General features: G+C 42.1%; 1 protein-coding gene across 10 annotated transcripts in view; it reads left to right on the plus strand.

Moving 5' to 3' along the window:
• Positions 1 to 13,508, plus strand: part of LMNTD1 (lamin tail domain containing 1) — a 207,979-nt gene that overhangs the window by 13,330 nt on the left and 181,141 nt on the right. For 7 of the 10 annotated variants that reach the window (XR_007159469.2, XR_007159470.2, XM_048052248.2 and 4 more), the window contains exons 1-2: positions 616 to 646; positions 6,409 to 6,511. Coding sequence is in view for 7 of the 10 variants with exons in the window: in XM_048052248.2 (XP_047908205.2) it covers positions 630 to 646; positions 6,409 to 6,511 (120 nt within the window). In the remaining 3 variants the exon portion in view is untranslated. Of the gene's footprint in view, positions 1 to 510; positions 647 to 6,408; positions 6,512 to 13,508 lie in introns of those variants that run through there. The other 3 variants (XM_067000517.1, XM_067000536.1, XM_067000525.1) reach the window with 2 other exon arrangements.

Here is a 13,508-nt window from a genome sequence, read left to right on the forward strand (position 1 = left end):
CATGAGGTCAGTGTTCAGGAATGGTCTGGTTCAATACCTGATTCATTTTGGAGGCTGTCTCAAGGGAACATACAGACGAGACACATTCCAAGCAGCACTGATCTGCCAGAGGAAACTTTCCTTGCTGTAGGCAGCCCTGGTTTTGCCTGGAGCTGGGCTGGGGGATGAGCCCATTCCACGCTCATGGCCCTTGAGGCAAGGGGCAGCCTGGGGCACGCCGGGATAACATGGGTCCATTTGTGGGGCAAGGACACTAGGCTGGGGTCCTGCTGTAGTCTTAATGTAGTGCAGTGTGGCTACAAGATGGCTCCAGTCAGCTCTGGGTTGAGTGTGCCAGGTAAAATGCAGCTTTCAGAGGGAAGAGGGCTTTTTTTTTTTTTTTTTTTTTTTTTTTGGGGGGGGGGTGGGGAGGGCCATCATTGTCCCTGTCTGTACCCTTGAGGCTGAGAAAAATCCTGGCCCATTACTAAATAAACTTTTTTTTTTTTTTTTTGGGGGGTGTATACACAGAGCAGAGCTGTGCTGTGCCTGTGGCAAGGAAGGAATGAAGTAGCGAAGCACCTGTATCACTTGTATGCATGCAGCTGCATCTTGCCAGGAAAGATATTATGCAGCTAAAGACACACATCATGATGTCCCAGGGAAGGTAAGGAGCAAAACTGTGTTTTCAGGAAACAGTACAGAGTTTTCTCACATCTGACTATTTCTGGGGTGTTTACAAAAAGCTGTCACCTCTGATCTGGTGCTAATGGGCAACTTGCCTTGAACGTGCTGGATGTACAGCTTCCTCCTGTGTGTGCTTTAGCACATCGCAGGTCTGGTCCAGCCTTTGGCATGAAGTACTGCTCGCTCCCCTTGGGCTGGGGGGTTGGTCAGGGCCCAGCAACAGAGTGGTGTAGTCCAGATCCCCAGGCACATCCCTGGCTGTGGGTGAGGGTTGTTCCTATGGGCATACAGAGACATTTTTCTGCAGCTGGTGCTTGCGGGAGAAACAGCATGTGCTTCGGAGGCTGTGCTTCAGACACTGGCTCATTAGCACCAAAATGGGAGAAGAAACACTGACTAGGTACAGAGCCCCACTTCTGTCCTTGCCCCAGACCCTGTGTCAGCCCCACTGCCACGGCATTTCTTGCTGTTAAAATCACCTTTCAGAATGGCTGGCTGCCAACAGAGGCCTAGAGCAACCCCAGCCTTAGCCTACTGCACTCCTCACCGGCTGTACAGTGGCCATCTTATTTGCATTGCTGTGCAAACAGCACCTGTGTTGATGTGAGAGCATTTGACCTTCAGAGAGACCTCATCCTGTTTGACAGAGGAAAAATCACTTTTTCTAAGGAAAAGAGTCAGCTCCAGCAGAACATGTAAAAGTGACTTCTGCTGTCCCACTGGTGAGAGGCCGCAGTGTGGGAGAGGGATGAACAAAGCTGCCGAGGGGGATGGAGAGTTGGGGATGCAAAGTCTCTGAAAGCTGGGCTTGCTTTTCCTTCTCTCCCTGCGAGCCTGAGAGGATGTCTGTTTCCCCTGAAGAGGGAATCCTCATACTGTTCCCAGACAGCAGTTACAGCTACCTTATACACTTGGAGCCCTCTCACTGGGGGCTGCACCCCACACCAGCCTGGTGTTGCAGGTGGTAGGCAGCAAAATTGTGGTGTTGCACCCAGCAGTTTGCTACCTCATGTTACTGTCTGCTTTGCTGGGGCCTTTAAGTCATGTCAAGCAGTACTTTAGTTCAGGTTTGTTTAGGTATAAAATATTTTTTTGAAATACACTGCAGCTTATTCACTGAATGTACTACAAATATTATTAAATTAAATGTAAATGCTTTTGAAATGCAAATACAGGCCTGGGTTTTTCACTGCTTTGCTTTGCTTAGGCACACAAGATAGGGGAGCTGACTCATGACGGGGTTCTCAGGAGTCTCCAAGCTTTTAGTGTTTTGGCATTTACTACTCATAAATACACTTCTCACATTCAGATGACAAATTGGCACTGCACCAGGGGAGCCCATGTTTATTCAAAATACCCCAGCCTTGCTCATGATTATGACAAATCCATACTCAAGGCTTGCTGCCAGCTTGAAAGTCTGGATCCTGATCAGCAAACTTTGATGAGAATCAATTCAATATAACTTGCTATATTAGCAATTGATGTGGGAATGAGCCCCAAGGAGAAAAAAAGTCAGCACAGCTTCTGTTAACAGTTGGGAAAACTGCTGCCTTTATGCCTGCATTTGTATGAGGAATAGCTTTTTGATGCAGTGGGTCTTCACTTTCTGTCCTTCCTCTATAAAAAATGCGCATGACCAATTCTGACCTTTCAGCTTTGCCTGTTAGGAAGACATTTTACTACTCTACCTTAGGATATGCTTGAGAAGTCTGTATTTTTCCATGTAAAACATGAGTACTTCTGTGGTCTTTAAAAACTATTATTTGTTTAAGCATTCTGAGAGGGATATCCACAAAGACATCGTGGTCTAAGCCTCATACCACGTTAGAAAATGAAAGGACATCCAAGTGAAATGTTTTCAGACATCCCATGTGTTTTGAACTTGTCCTCCACGCTGTACTTGCCTCTTCTCATCCCTTTTCCCTGTTTGTTCACTGTTCTTCCTGCCCAGCTGGGAGCAGTTCCCCCTGATGTCCTGTGCCACGCAATGGCCACAGTAAAGAAAGTTTATTGCCTTCTCCTTCCCTGCTGTGGCAGGCAGGAAGTTTGGCAGATGACATTTCCTGTCAGGAAGCTGATGCAGGGCATAGGAATCTCTGCTGTCTCTAAATCTCAACAATCAATGCAATTTACCGTGCAACTACTTTGCTGTGGGTTACTGCAATTGTTATTCATAGTTTAGTCTGACATTTGCATTTTATCAAAGAACAAAATTGCCACATCTCTGTCCCATGTAAAATCTGTGATTGCCCTGCAAGCTGGAAAGTCAATTTAAATTGAAGGCTCCAGTTAATAATGTACAAGATAATCAGTTTCACATGGTTGTTCTCAACGATATTAAGGAAAGTATCAAAGAAATACAAATACCATGTGATGTGATCATCCTCATACACAAGCATTTAGGACCAACACAGTGTCTTTGTTATCTACCTGGTAATTATTACTATGTTTCACTGGTTTAATTATATTTATACCTGTAAGATTACAAGATAATTATGCTCGAATTTATTGCAGGAAACTAGAAATTGCATGGTTTGTTAACCACAGATAAGCAGAGTAAAATTGGCAAACATGACATGGTTATTTGTGCAACATCTGAATGCACATATTATTACTTCAAAGATCCAAGACTGTTGTGTGAGAGGCAAGCGTGAAGCCTAGCCAGTTCAGCACCTGGTAACAGGGAAGCAAAACACTGAGGAAAACACTGCATTGTAAAGCAGCCTGGCACCTCTCCAGGGCTGGAAGCAAAATCTTAAAAATTAAGTTTTAGAAATGTAGCAATTTACTACACCTTACTCCTTCTATTTGTGACGTTTTGCCTTTTTCATGCTGGAACGCTGAGATGCATTTTTGCATAATGCATTTGTTGTACAACTGGCTTAACTAAAAAGTATGTTCTGTGATTGTAGCAGGCTGGACTTCATGACCTTAGTAGTTACCATGTTTAGCAGAGGGAGGAAAAGCCAGTCAGATTGTTTTTTTCATTTGCCTTAGGGGAAAGATAAAGCATTCTGATGGATAGGGCCCAGAGCAAAATGCCCTGCTCCTAGAGGTATTGCTCTTTGACTCCTGGAGACAGATGCTGTCTTTTTACTGAGAGTGTGCCTAGCAAATTGTTTCTCCAAACTCATTTAAGCCTTCTAGACACTGGCAAAAACTGTAAAGGTTAATAATGATACAGTGGAAATGGTTTCCAGTCAGTGATGTGGATGATATTTTCAATTAATTAGCAGTAGCAGTGAACTGTATACTTCAGGTCTGCATCCTTCAGGTCTTGATATAGCAAGTTTTGCTCAGGAGCCAAGGGGAACTTAGAAACTTAGCCTGAGTTTAGGATTTAGGAATTTAGTATTCAACTTTAAGACTTCTTAGCTCCTGTTCAGTCAACAGCACTAGAGTGGTAGAGAAAGCTACCCATCCAAGACTCTGGCCATCAACTGATCTGGGGCAGCAGCAGTCTTGGGTTGGAGTTGCCTTCTTGCTATTGTACGTTTCTAGGTAAACATAAAATTCTCTGAGCTTGGCTTTTTGTTTCTTCCATACTTATTAAAAAAAAAAAAAAAAAGAGCAAAAGCTCATAAGCCTCCTTGCCAGCAAACCATTAAGTGTTGCCTCCAGGTATCACTGCGATGCTGAATGTCCTGGGACTTAGAGAACATTGAGCAGGGTGTTGAACTATCCAGCATGTCAGCATAACCCCAGGCATTTCTACACATCCTCCACTCTCTGTAGACAGCAGAAGTGAATACATCCTGGAGTTTGTGTATAATAACAGCAGTTTGACTGTGTGAGGGCACTGTGGCAGGTTTAAATAATTATTTTCAGAATGGCAGTGCTTAATTTCATCTAAAAACCTTGAAAGAATGTAAAATCTATTTAACATAAGTGACAAGTCAACTAGTAGATCAGCAGTGTTCTACCAAAAGACAGTGAGAACAAGGTACCAGGAAAAAAAAAAAAAAGCTTGATACAAATACAGTGTTGTGAATAACAGAAATCAAGAACTATGAATTCTTTGCTCTAATGTCTAGAGATGACCATCCCTTCTGCTAAGTATTACTCCTTAACATTGCCAGTGGAAAACCTCCTGCAGAACTGTGGAACATCTTTGTCGTAAAATAAACAAGCAATAGCATGAAAACTCCTTGTTCCAGAAGAGAGCAAGGCAGTAAGCTGAACAATATCAGGGAGCAACCCAGGAAGGCTTTGGCAGGGTCCCACAGACCCACAGGATTTGAGTTGGGTGAGCAGAGCAGGGCTAGTGATAGCAACAGGTCCCATCCACAGTCCAGTGAACCTCAGGAAAAAACAAAGTTAACAAGCCCTGTCCAAGGTCAATTCAAACACCAATTCAAGAGCAAGGCTAGAAATAAGTTCTCTGATAACATAGCTCAGTGGAAAAATAATTGTTATTACCAAGCATTGATTTTTTTTCCAAACATGTTTGAGGAAACCAGACACTTTCTGAGAAAATATTTCCTTATTTGAAAACACTTCTTTTCCTTCAAAAAGAAGCATAGTAAGGATGTAAACAAGTTCTACCTTATGAACTTTAGTTGCCTCTGCAGTGCCTTGAGCATCTTAATCACTCCTTTGCTTAGGTATTATATATAGCAATGGGGCTACATTATATGACACAGTTGTCTTTTTGTAATGTGTATTTAAACATGCCAGTGAAACTGGGAAAGATCTTGTGCCAAATTCTGTGATCCCCAGGCTAATGTTTAACATAGCTTTTTTTTTTTTAATGTTTCCACTCATTAAAATTAAAAATAAACAAACAAGAGTTTTTAATCTTCTTCAGTGACAATGTATGACTTGTTTACTGTCTGACTGTCTCTATTCTACTCCCAGAAAGATCTTGAACCTAGTAAGACTCTGTAAGCTCTTGCTGAATTAGTGTTGAGTGTAACTACATTTCTTATCTGCATGAAGTTTACACTGGTATCTACCTGGGGCTGCTATCCTGCAGCAAGTCATTTCCTTGCCAGAAGTTGAGCCAGAAAATCAAAAGCCTGCTCCAGTCAGTCACTTTAGGAAAACTTGCCCTCAGCACAAGTATCACAGAGGAGGAAAACAATGGCTCATGATCTATTCAGACAGAAGTGGTGACTAAGAGGGTCCAAACTTAAATAATTTTCCTCTTAGCCAAGTGAGCATTTCCAACAGACTTGTTATGAAACAAAGAAGGGAGGATCTAAGTAAGTCTGTGTGCACCTGCTTGGTTTTTCTTTGTCTCTTTGCATGGTCAAAAAGCTTCCAACAATACTAATGAAGTTAACACATTTTAAAAAGAACACCAAAAATTGCTTCTTTTTCTGTCACGTCTACTCTATAAATCATCAAAACCAACCTCCAGGCTAGCAGACTTTCACTGGGTATGCCGCCCCCCTGAAGGCTCACAGAAGCCCCTCCTGGAAGCCTTGCTGAGACAAGGCTTAGTGTCATGTACTGTTAAAGGCACTAGGAGAGGCAGGGGTGCAGGAAGGTTACCAGACAACGTTTGCCCTGATGAGTCTGCCCCCTTGCCATGACTGGCTACTAATCAACACACCCAAAACTGGGGTATCTGAAAGACCAAGCAACACTGGTCAGATAAAATTTCAATTTCTTCTCTACCTCCACCTCCCAATGCTAGTGACTTGTGTTTCAAAACAGTACTAAAGGGGTTTGATTCATTGTAAAAACAAAATCAAACAAAAAACACAGTTTATTTTTCCTTATCCCCCAAAACATTAGGCACAAGAAAAAGAAGAAAAAGTTTTCCCAGCAGCTGAAATTACAGGACCAGGTACTGCAACTGCAACAGCAGCTGGAAGTTCAAAGACGAAATTGCTTACAGGTAAGAAAAATAACCTTGGTCTTGATAGAACGTGCATCTTCAGTGCTTTGTAATTATGCTGTTATTCCCACAGAGCTGCCTTTCCTTCAAAAGCAGGTTAGCACAGACTGGCCTATAATGCAGCTGAACTGCGGCAGCGATGCTGGAGAGCTTTAAACAGTCCTGCTCTTGATTGTAATGCTGAAATCCAAAAACCTCACAACAGGGCAGAATCTTGCTCAAGCTCTAAGCTTTTTCATCATTTTTATCAGCTGGATTACTAGAACTCTGTAACCTACCTTTGGTGCTAATTGGCCCTACTTAAGCCCTTGTACATCCTTGCCTTATCAATCACAACTCTTGATGCCTTTGGTAGATATGTTTTCCCCTCCTCCATAGTTAGGAGACATTGTCTATTTAGAAGGGCTAGAAAGCTGAGGTTCTGTATTTGGTCTTCTTGTAGTCTGCTAGGAACTGTGTGTACTGTGATACTAGTTTACCTCTTTTGAGTTCTTGGTGAGTATTAAGTAAGTTATATGCTTTAAGTGACTGTTGTGGTATAAGGCCCAGGAAGATTTCTGTCTGACTGTGAAGTTGTTCTTACTTGGTACTTCATGTAGTCACCCGCAGAGGTGTGTCTGGTGAATAGATGCTGGGCATCGCCTAGCTGGGCATCGCTGGGCATTGCCTAGTGATGTGCCAGCTCAGCGTCACTTCATTTCTTGTTTTTGTTTGTGGGTTACTTGGTATATGTTTTCTACAGGAGGAATATTATCTTTTCCGAGTAGAGAGTGCTCAAGATTTCTTAGCATTGTATGTACGATTCAAGTTCACTTGTGGTGCAGGTGCTCCTTTCACAGGAAGGAGGGGGGAAAAAAACTCGGGTTAGGTGAGGTGTTACTCTAGATATGTGCTCTTCCTTCTAAGGGCACTACTCTAACTGGATTTCCGGAGTTGTCAAAGTACTAAGAAAATGGTTCCACTGTCTGTTAGCTGTCTTAGGCAATTAGCTCTGCCTCTAGGAATTTAAGCAAGCTTTTTTTTTTTTTTTTTTTTTTACTGTATAAAGTGCTATGTAAAAGGAAGAAACTGAAACCTTCATTATGGTGCTTTGGCTTTTCTACTCTGCTAACATGCTAATTTAAAGAGCATCACCACATCTTCTCTGGAGTACATCGTTTGTGGCTAAGTCTGTATTAAAAAATAGTGCAGCTCTGTAGGAACTGGCCTGTAGAACACAGTAACTATTGCTTAGCTCCTGCTGTCTACAGCGTACATATATTTTGGGGTTACTCCTAACCTCATTCAGCAGGCTGAGTGTCCATTAACAAATGGATCGCTCTGTTTAGCTTCATTTGAAAGAAGTCTGCTCTGTGGGCTATCAGCCTCTATGTGTTATGAACCAAAGCACAGGGAGTGGGAGTAATGGAAAAGAAGCTTTTTGGAGCATGGCTCCTGTTCTAATAACATCTGATATTGATCCCCCTTTATGGTCAGCATGAAGTGTTACTTCCCTGGAGCACACCTGCTGATGGTGAGGAAAATAATGCTGGACTCTGCAATGGCAGGGTGCTTAGAATATGAAAGAAATCCCTTTTTTTTCACTCATTGATTTGAAATGACTGCATGCTTCTGCATCTACAGTGGGTTCAATGGGAGTTGTTGATAAGGGAGGAGGGGGGTATTGTATTTGGGGAGGATGATGAGAAAGTGAATTGTTTGAGCAGCCTGAAAGGCAGGCAGGAAGATCCAGTATGTTATCATGGTGATTCCTTTCATTTCATTTGGAAGGTGATGTGATGCTTAATTCATTAATGTTTGCTAAGTGTTTTAAAACTGTGAAGAAGCTGAAGGATGTAGAGATTACTAATGACCTTATGCTGTAAACTTTAGGACTAGATTATTATTTAACTTCAGACTACCCTGCTATAAACTGAGTACTAGAGCTGTTTCATTAAAGGATCTGTCAGCACTTAGATTATTAAAATCTGTTTTAAATCTTATTTCTTATTGAGCATCTTGGGAATGTTTCCATCTGGAATGATGGCTTCCCACCCCACCAAGACTGAGGGGTGTTTAAGTTCTTGTTAGTTCTGGAGCTGCCTCTATAACTCATGTAAACGATTAGATCTTTTTCCCTGCTGAGATGATGATTTTGGTTGTGGTTTGTTAATTTACTACAGCTAAAGTGAAAAAGCTGGTGGGGGACACACAATGGAAGGGGATGGAAAAAAGTTGAGATCACTTAGGATTGATTTTTGTTTTTAAAGAAAGTATACCCCGAGAAGAAAACCTGAGGTCAAAGGGAAATGAAAAAGGTCCTTGAACTGTCAGTAACTCAAGCTGCAGATACTGTGTTTAAAAATAGCTTTCTTTAAATTAGAATAATTGTGATTGATATTGTCACCTTCAGGCTTTCCAGGTTTCTTCCTGAAACAACAGGGTTAATTTTCCTGTTTGACTTACATTTGTTTTCTGATGAAACTACTAAAATAACAGTTTGACAATAGAAATTTTTCCTGTACTGTGAACTTAAAAAAGAACAAGCAAAGCATTAATTAGCATTTGTATTACAGAGGTGCTTGGGAGAATGGAGTCAAAGTCAAAAGACAAAGCTCTTTGTGTGGTTAGGTAGTTACCTTGCTGATCCATAATGACACTCATGACACTGGCAATGAAAACCCAACAAAAGGAAGAAGAGTTGTTCTATGTTTAGGTTTCTGACTTTGTACTCTGGAGACCTGAGTATGTGACTCCATCTCTTTACTCTCAGGCAAGCAAGAAAAGCCTTACTGCTTAGCTGGGTGGGGAAAAGCTGAATATATGAGGCCTCATGAGTAGACAAGTAGTGGCTTCTGCAAGAAATCAAGCTCTTGGAAAGCCACATAGGCCTGAGTCCTTGCCTTTGTATGCTGTTTTTTAAACACTGCTGACATCTCCAGAACTACTATTCCTCTATGGCTGTACTGTACCCTCGTACCTATGTGTCTGGCTGCTAGTCTGTGCCAGGCAGATAAGCTGTGAATGCTTGTGTCCTCTACTTAATATGTTCCCTGTCTGAAAGTGAGATACTCCCTGCCTTAGGTGGTTGTTGGCTAAACATCATAAGGTGCTTGAATTCTCTGCTAATGTCTGCCAGTGAAGGCAATGAGTAGCACTTGCTAATTTTAATACCTTGAGGAAATACCAGTGGTACTAAAGATTCATAGAAGGAAGAAGCCAACAGAAGACTGCTGGAGTCTTCCTTTGGACAGTGCTGTGGTTTGTATGTAACTTTGAATAGCCCTGCATACTTCCTGGGGAAATCAGTGCTTGTATGAATGCAGTATGTGTTCCTTCTCTCATATCCTCTATGGCAAACATCAGTGCTCCTCAGTAACTGATTTGACTCCAGCTATAATCAGGAATAAACATAGCAACCAGGCTGTGACTTTAGTCTGTGTGCAAAGAAATGTAGATATCTAAAAGTAGTTGATTCTTAACTAATGATCCATGTTGTGAGTCAACAGATCAAATGTGACTGGTTCCTAGCAATTCTCCATGTCTGTCTGCTTCCAGAGGGAAGTGGGATGTAGAAGTGTGGTTTGGTGTGTTTTGGTTTGTCCCCCTCCTTCTCTTGTGTGATAGTCAGCTCTTACCCACGTCCATGTGTACATGAACACTGACTATGGCACAGGAAGAAAGCTTCCTGCATCACTAGTATAGGCCTGTTACCGTATGATGTTCTGTCTGTGCTCATTTCTTCTTCCTCTCTCTCCTGGTTATAGTTTCTATAGTACAACACAAGCAGAAGCAAAGCTTGTTTCCCTGGAGCCTCTATGTGGAGAGAGGTTTAGCTATCAATGGACAAGGTTTATTACTTAGGCCCAGTTCAGGTGCTTTGGCCTTTCCAAGAGGATGTATTCAAGGCTGTGCACTGCCTGAGGGAGAAACAAAACTTTCTCAGTGAAAGAAACAAAATCACTTGAGGGGTGTATTCATGGACAAGCTACAACTTTGCTGCCCCTTCTGTGATGTTTAGGGCATCATGTGGATGGCATGGGCTCACAGGTGTGAGGGAAGTATGTGGAAAACTTGCTGTCACCTCCACCAGCAGCTGGGGCAGAGGGACGGCCTGGCTGTCCTCCTGTACTGCCCACATAGCCTCCTGCTCACCCCTGTTGCAGTCCTGGTGCAGGAGGTTGCTATTTCTGCAGCTTCTATAGTACTTGTTAGCAGCAAGCCCAGTGGACCCTAAGCAAAGCAAATAGCAGGGCATGGCTTTTCTAACCATCCACAGTGTTCTGCTGCCCAAGGCAAAGTCCAGCTTGCCCTCTGCCTAGGGGCAGCCCTGGGGAGGAGCAAAAACCCTGTGTGGCTGCCAGTGGGAAATTTTGGCACCTGCACCAGGTTGACACAAAGTCCTGGCCAGTATGCAGCTGGCTGAGGGATATGTTTTTTAGGGGGTTACTAAGGCAGGGTGCAATTTGCTTATTTTGTCTTTTTATTAGTTGGTTTTCTTGGCTGTTCCTATGCATACGTAAACACTTCCTCCCTGTGTTCCTGTGCTTCTGTTGTTTCCCAGTGAACTGAAGTTGCTGTTACTAAATTTCTTTTTCCCGTCTTCATTTTCAAGCATGAAGTGAGGTGATTAATGTGTGGGAAGAGGAGTTGAATGGCAGAGAAGTGCTGAAGGCACGAAGTGTTTCCTGTGGTAAGAAGGGAAAGGTATCTACTGATCTTGCTGAAGTCCTATACTGCTGGTTGGGACTGTCCTTGTACTGAGGAAGATTGGACCCAGACCAAAGCATGTCAGGCTTCTTATGTAATGGAGATGGTCAGATGAGAATCTAGATTTTTTTCCCCCTTGTTGGCCCTTTGTTCTGTAATGGCAGTAGCTGAGGCTCTAGATCTGGGTGCTGGGAGTAAGTGTTTTGCACCTAGATCAGAACCTCTTTGGCTGCAGCACTGAGATCACTCTGAGGAATCTGCTTGCTCCACCACCTCTTTTCCTCCACACTGATGCATTAAGCAGACTGCTCAGACTAGAATGTGTGTGACGTAACTACCCAACACGTGTTAAAGAGCCCTGAATCTCATCAGCTAGGAAGTCTGAGCATGCCCACTTTCTAATGCTGACTGCTGTTTCTTCATTGTTCCTTCCTCGCAGAGATGGGATTAGCTTCTGACACTGCACAGAGCATTCAGGCTCTCTGAGTCTCTGCTAGTACTTCTTACTCCAGAAGAGTGATTCCACCTGAAGCATAAACTATTACCTACAGTTTAGCCCAACTAAAGCTTTGAGGCAGTTAGAGCAATAATTCACTTGAGCCATCTACTCAATATAACTCAGGTTGTATGTTTGTGTGTAATAGTAATTGCTTTTCAGTGGAGTAGAATTTCAACTGTTCAGCAACAATAACTGTTGTGTAGAGTTTTTCCATGTCAAGCAAATAGGTTGTTCTTAAAAAAATAACTTTTGGAGCATTAATATTTGGTATTATTGCATAAAAGAAGCTTTTATGTGAATTGAAGGTAATCTAGGAACTTGCAATGTTTTTCATTTTTCAATTCAGTCCCAATCTCTTTTTTTGTGGTATCTTTCCCCCTACCCCCTTCCCCCCTTCCCCACTGTGTTATCGCAATGTATTGTGGAAAGACCACCATGGACTTGCCCTGTAACTTGCAGCTTATCTCCAAGATGGTGTGATATGAAATACCTTTCTATTTTCAAAACGTTAAGTTATTAAAGCTAATATGGCCTGGCATGTGTGGTGACAAGCCATTCCTTACTCTGAAAAGTAAGGGATACTGTGTAGGACAGGGCTGTTAGGAAGCTGGCCACAATGTCAGAAGCATTTTTAAGGCATGTCTTTGTCTGTTGTATTTAAAACCTACTGTTGACTCCTATAGGTGATTAGCTGAAATAAGTGGTTTGAACAGATTTGTTTCTTTTACACAATTATTTAGTCCTTGGGAGGTAGTAGTTTGCAGTTGAGATTTTTCTGCAGTTAACTTTTTTTTTTTTAAAAAAAGCACAGGCTTTAATATACTTGCTGCTGGATTTCTTTTTCCTTCTGCTTTCTGCCCTTTTGGCCACAGCAGTATATAATTGAGTCTGACAAGGAGCATAGGCCTGTTATAGGTTACTCCCTTAAACTATGCTTAGCAATCAGTTAACTGGCTTCTTTCAGCAGATGCATAGCTATGGAACCTAAGTGAGTTTCTGTCTTTTTTTTTTTTTTGTGTGTGTGTGGTAATGAATGCTATATGGTTGTTATATTAGTGGTTTGTGGTTTTTTTTTTTTCTTTTTTACAGCCTGCCCCTTAATACAGTCTCCATTTATCTCTCATCTCAGAAAATAGTAGTGTTTGCAGCAGATGAGAGCAGGGCTTGTGTGGTCAGCTCTCTTCCTCCAGCTAGAAGAAGACCTTCAGAAACTGAGTGATATGGACCCAGGTTTTCTGTCTAAAGTTCAGAAGTCTTGAGAAGCCAATGAAGCAGGGATGAAATGAATTCAAACGTAGTCTGCAGCAGCCTACCATCAAAATTTTGGCCTGTAATATATAACATGTGTTCATTCATTTTTCTACTTTACAAGAGTTAATGTACAGTATTTTCAGGGTTCATAAGGGGACTTTCCTCCCTCTAGGCTATTAGCTACAGCAACGGCTTATTAAGAGTCAGGTTTTCTTCCAGCTAGGGGAAAAGTGGCCCTAAAGGAGAGGGGGAGGAAGATGTTTAAACAAAATGTTCAGTTTTCTCAACTTAACAATACAATGCCAGAGGAAATGAATCAGATGAGTGATTTCTGTGAGAGTATGTTTTGCTTTAAGAAAACAAAGAGGTTTAAATCTTGGCCTCCCAAGAGTCAACAGGGCCTGTATTTAACTTAGAAAGGCAATGTGGGTTCTTGGTTCAGTTGCTAGGGGTGGAGGAAGGTTATTTTCAGAAGAATAAATGTTAGTTAGGTTCCTATCTAGCATAATAAGCTCAGAGATACTTTCCAGGATTACATTTTGGGGAAGAAAAAAAAAT

The sequence above is a fragment of the Anser cygnoides genome, chromosome 1 (assembly GCF_040182565.1).
Source record: "Anser cygnoides isolate HZ-2024a breed goose chromosome 1, Taihu_goose_T2T_genome, whole genome shotgun sequence".
Lineage (NCBI taxonomy): Eukaryota > Metazoa > Chordata > Aves > Anseriformes > Anatidae > Anser > Anser cygnoides.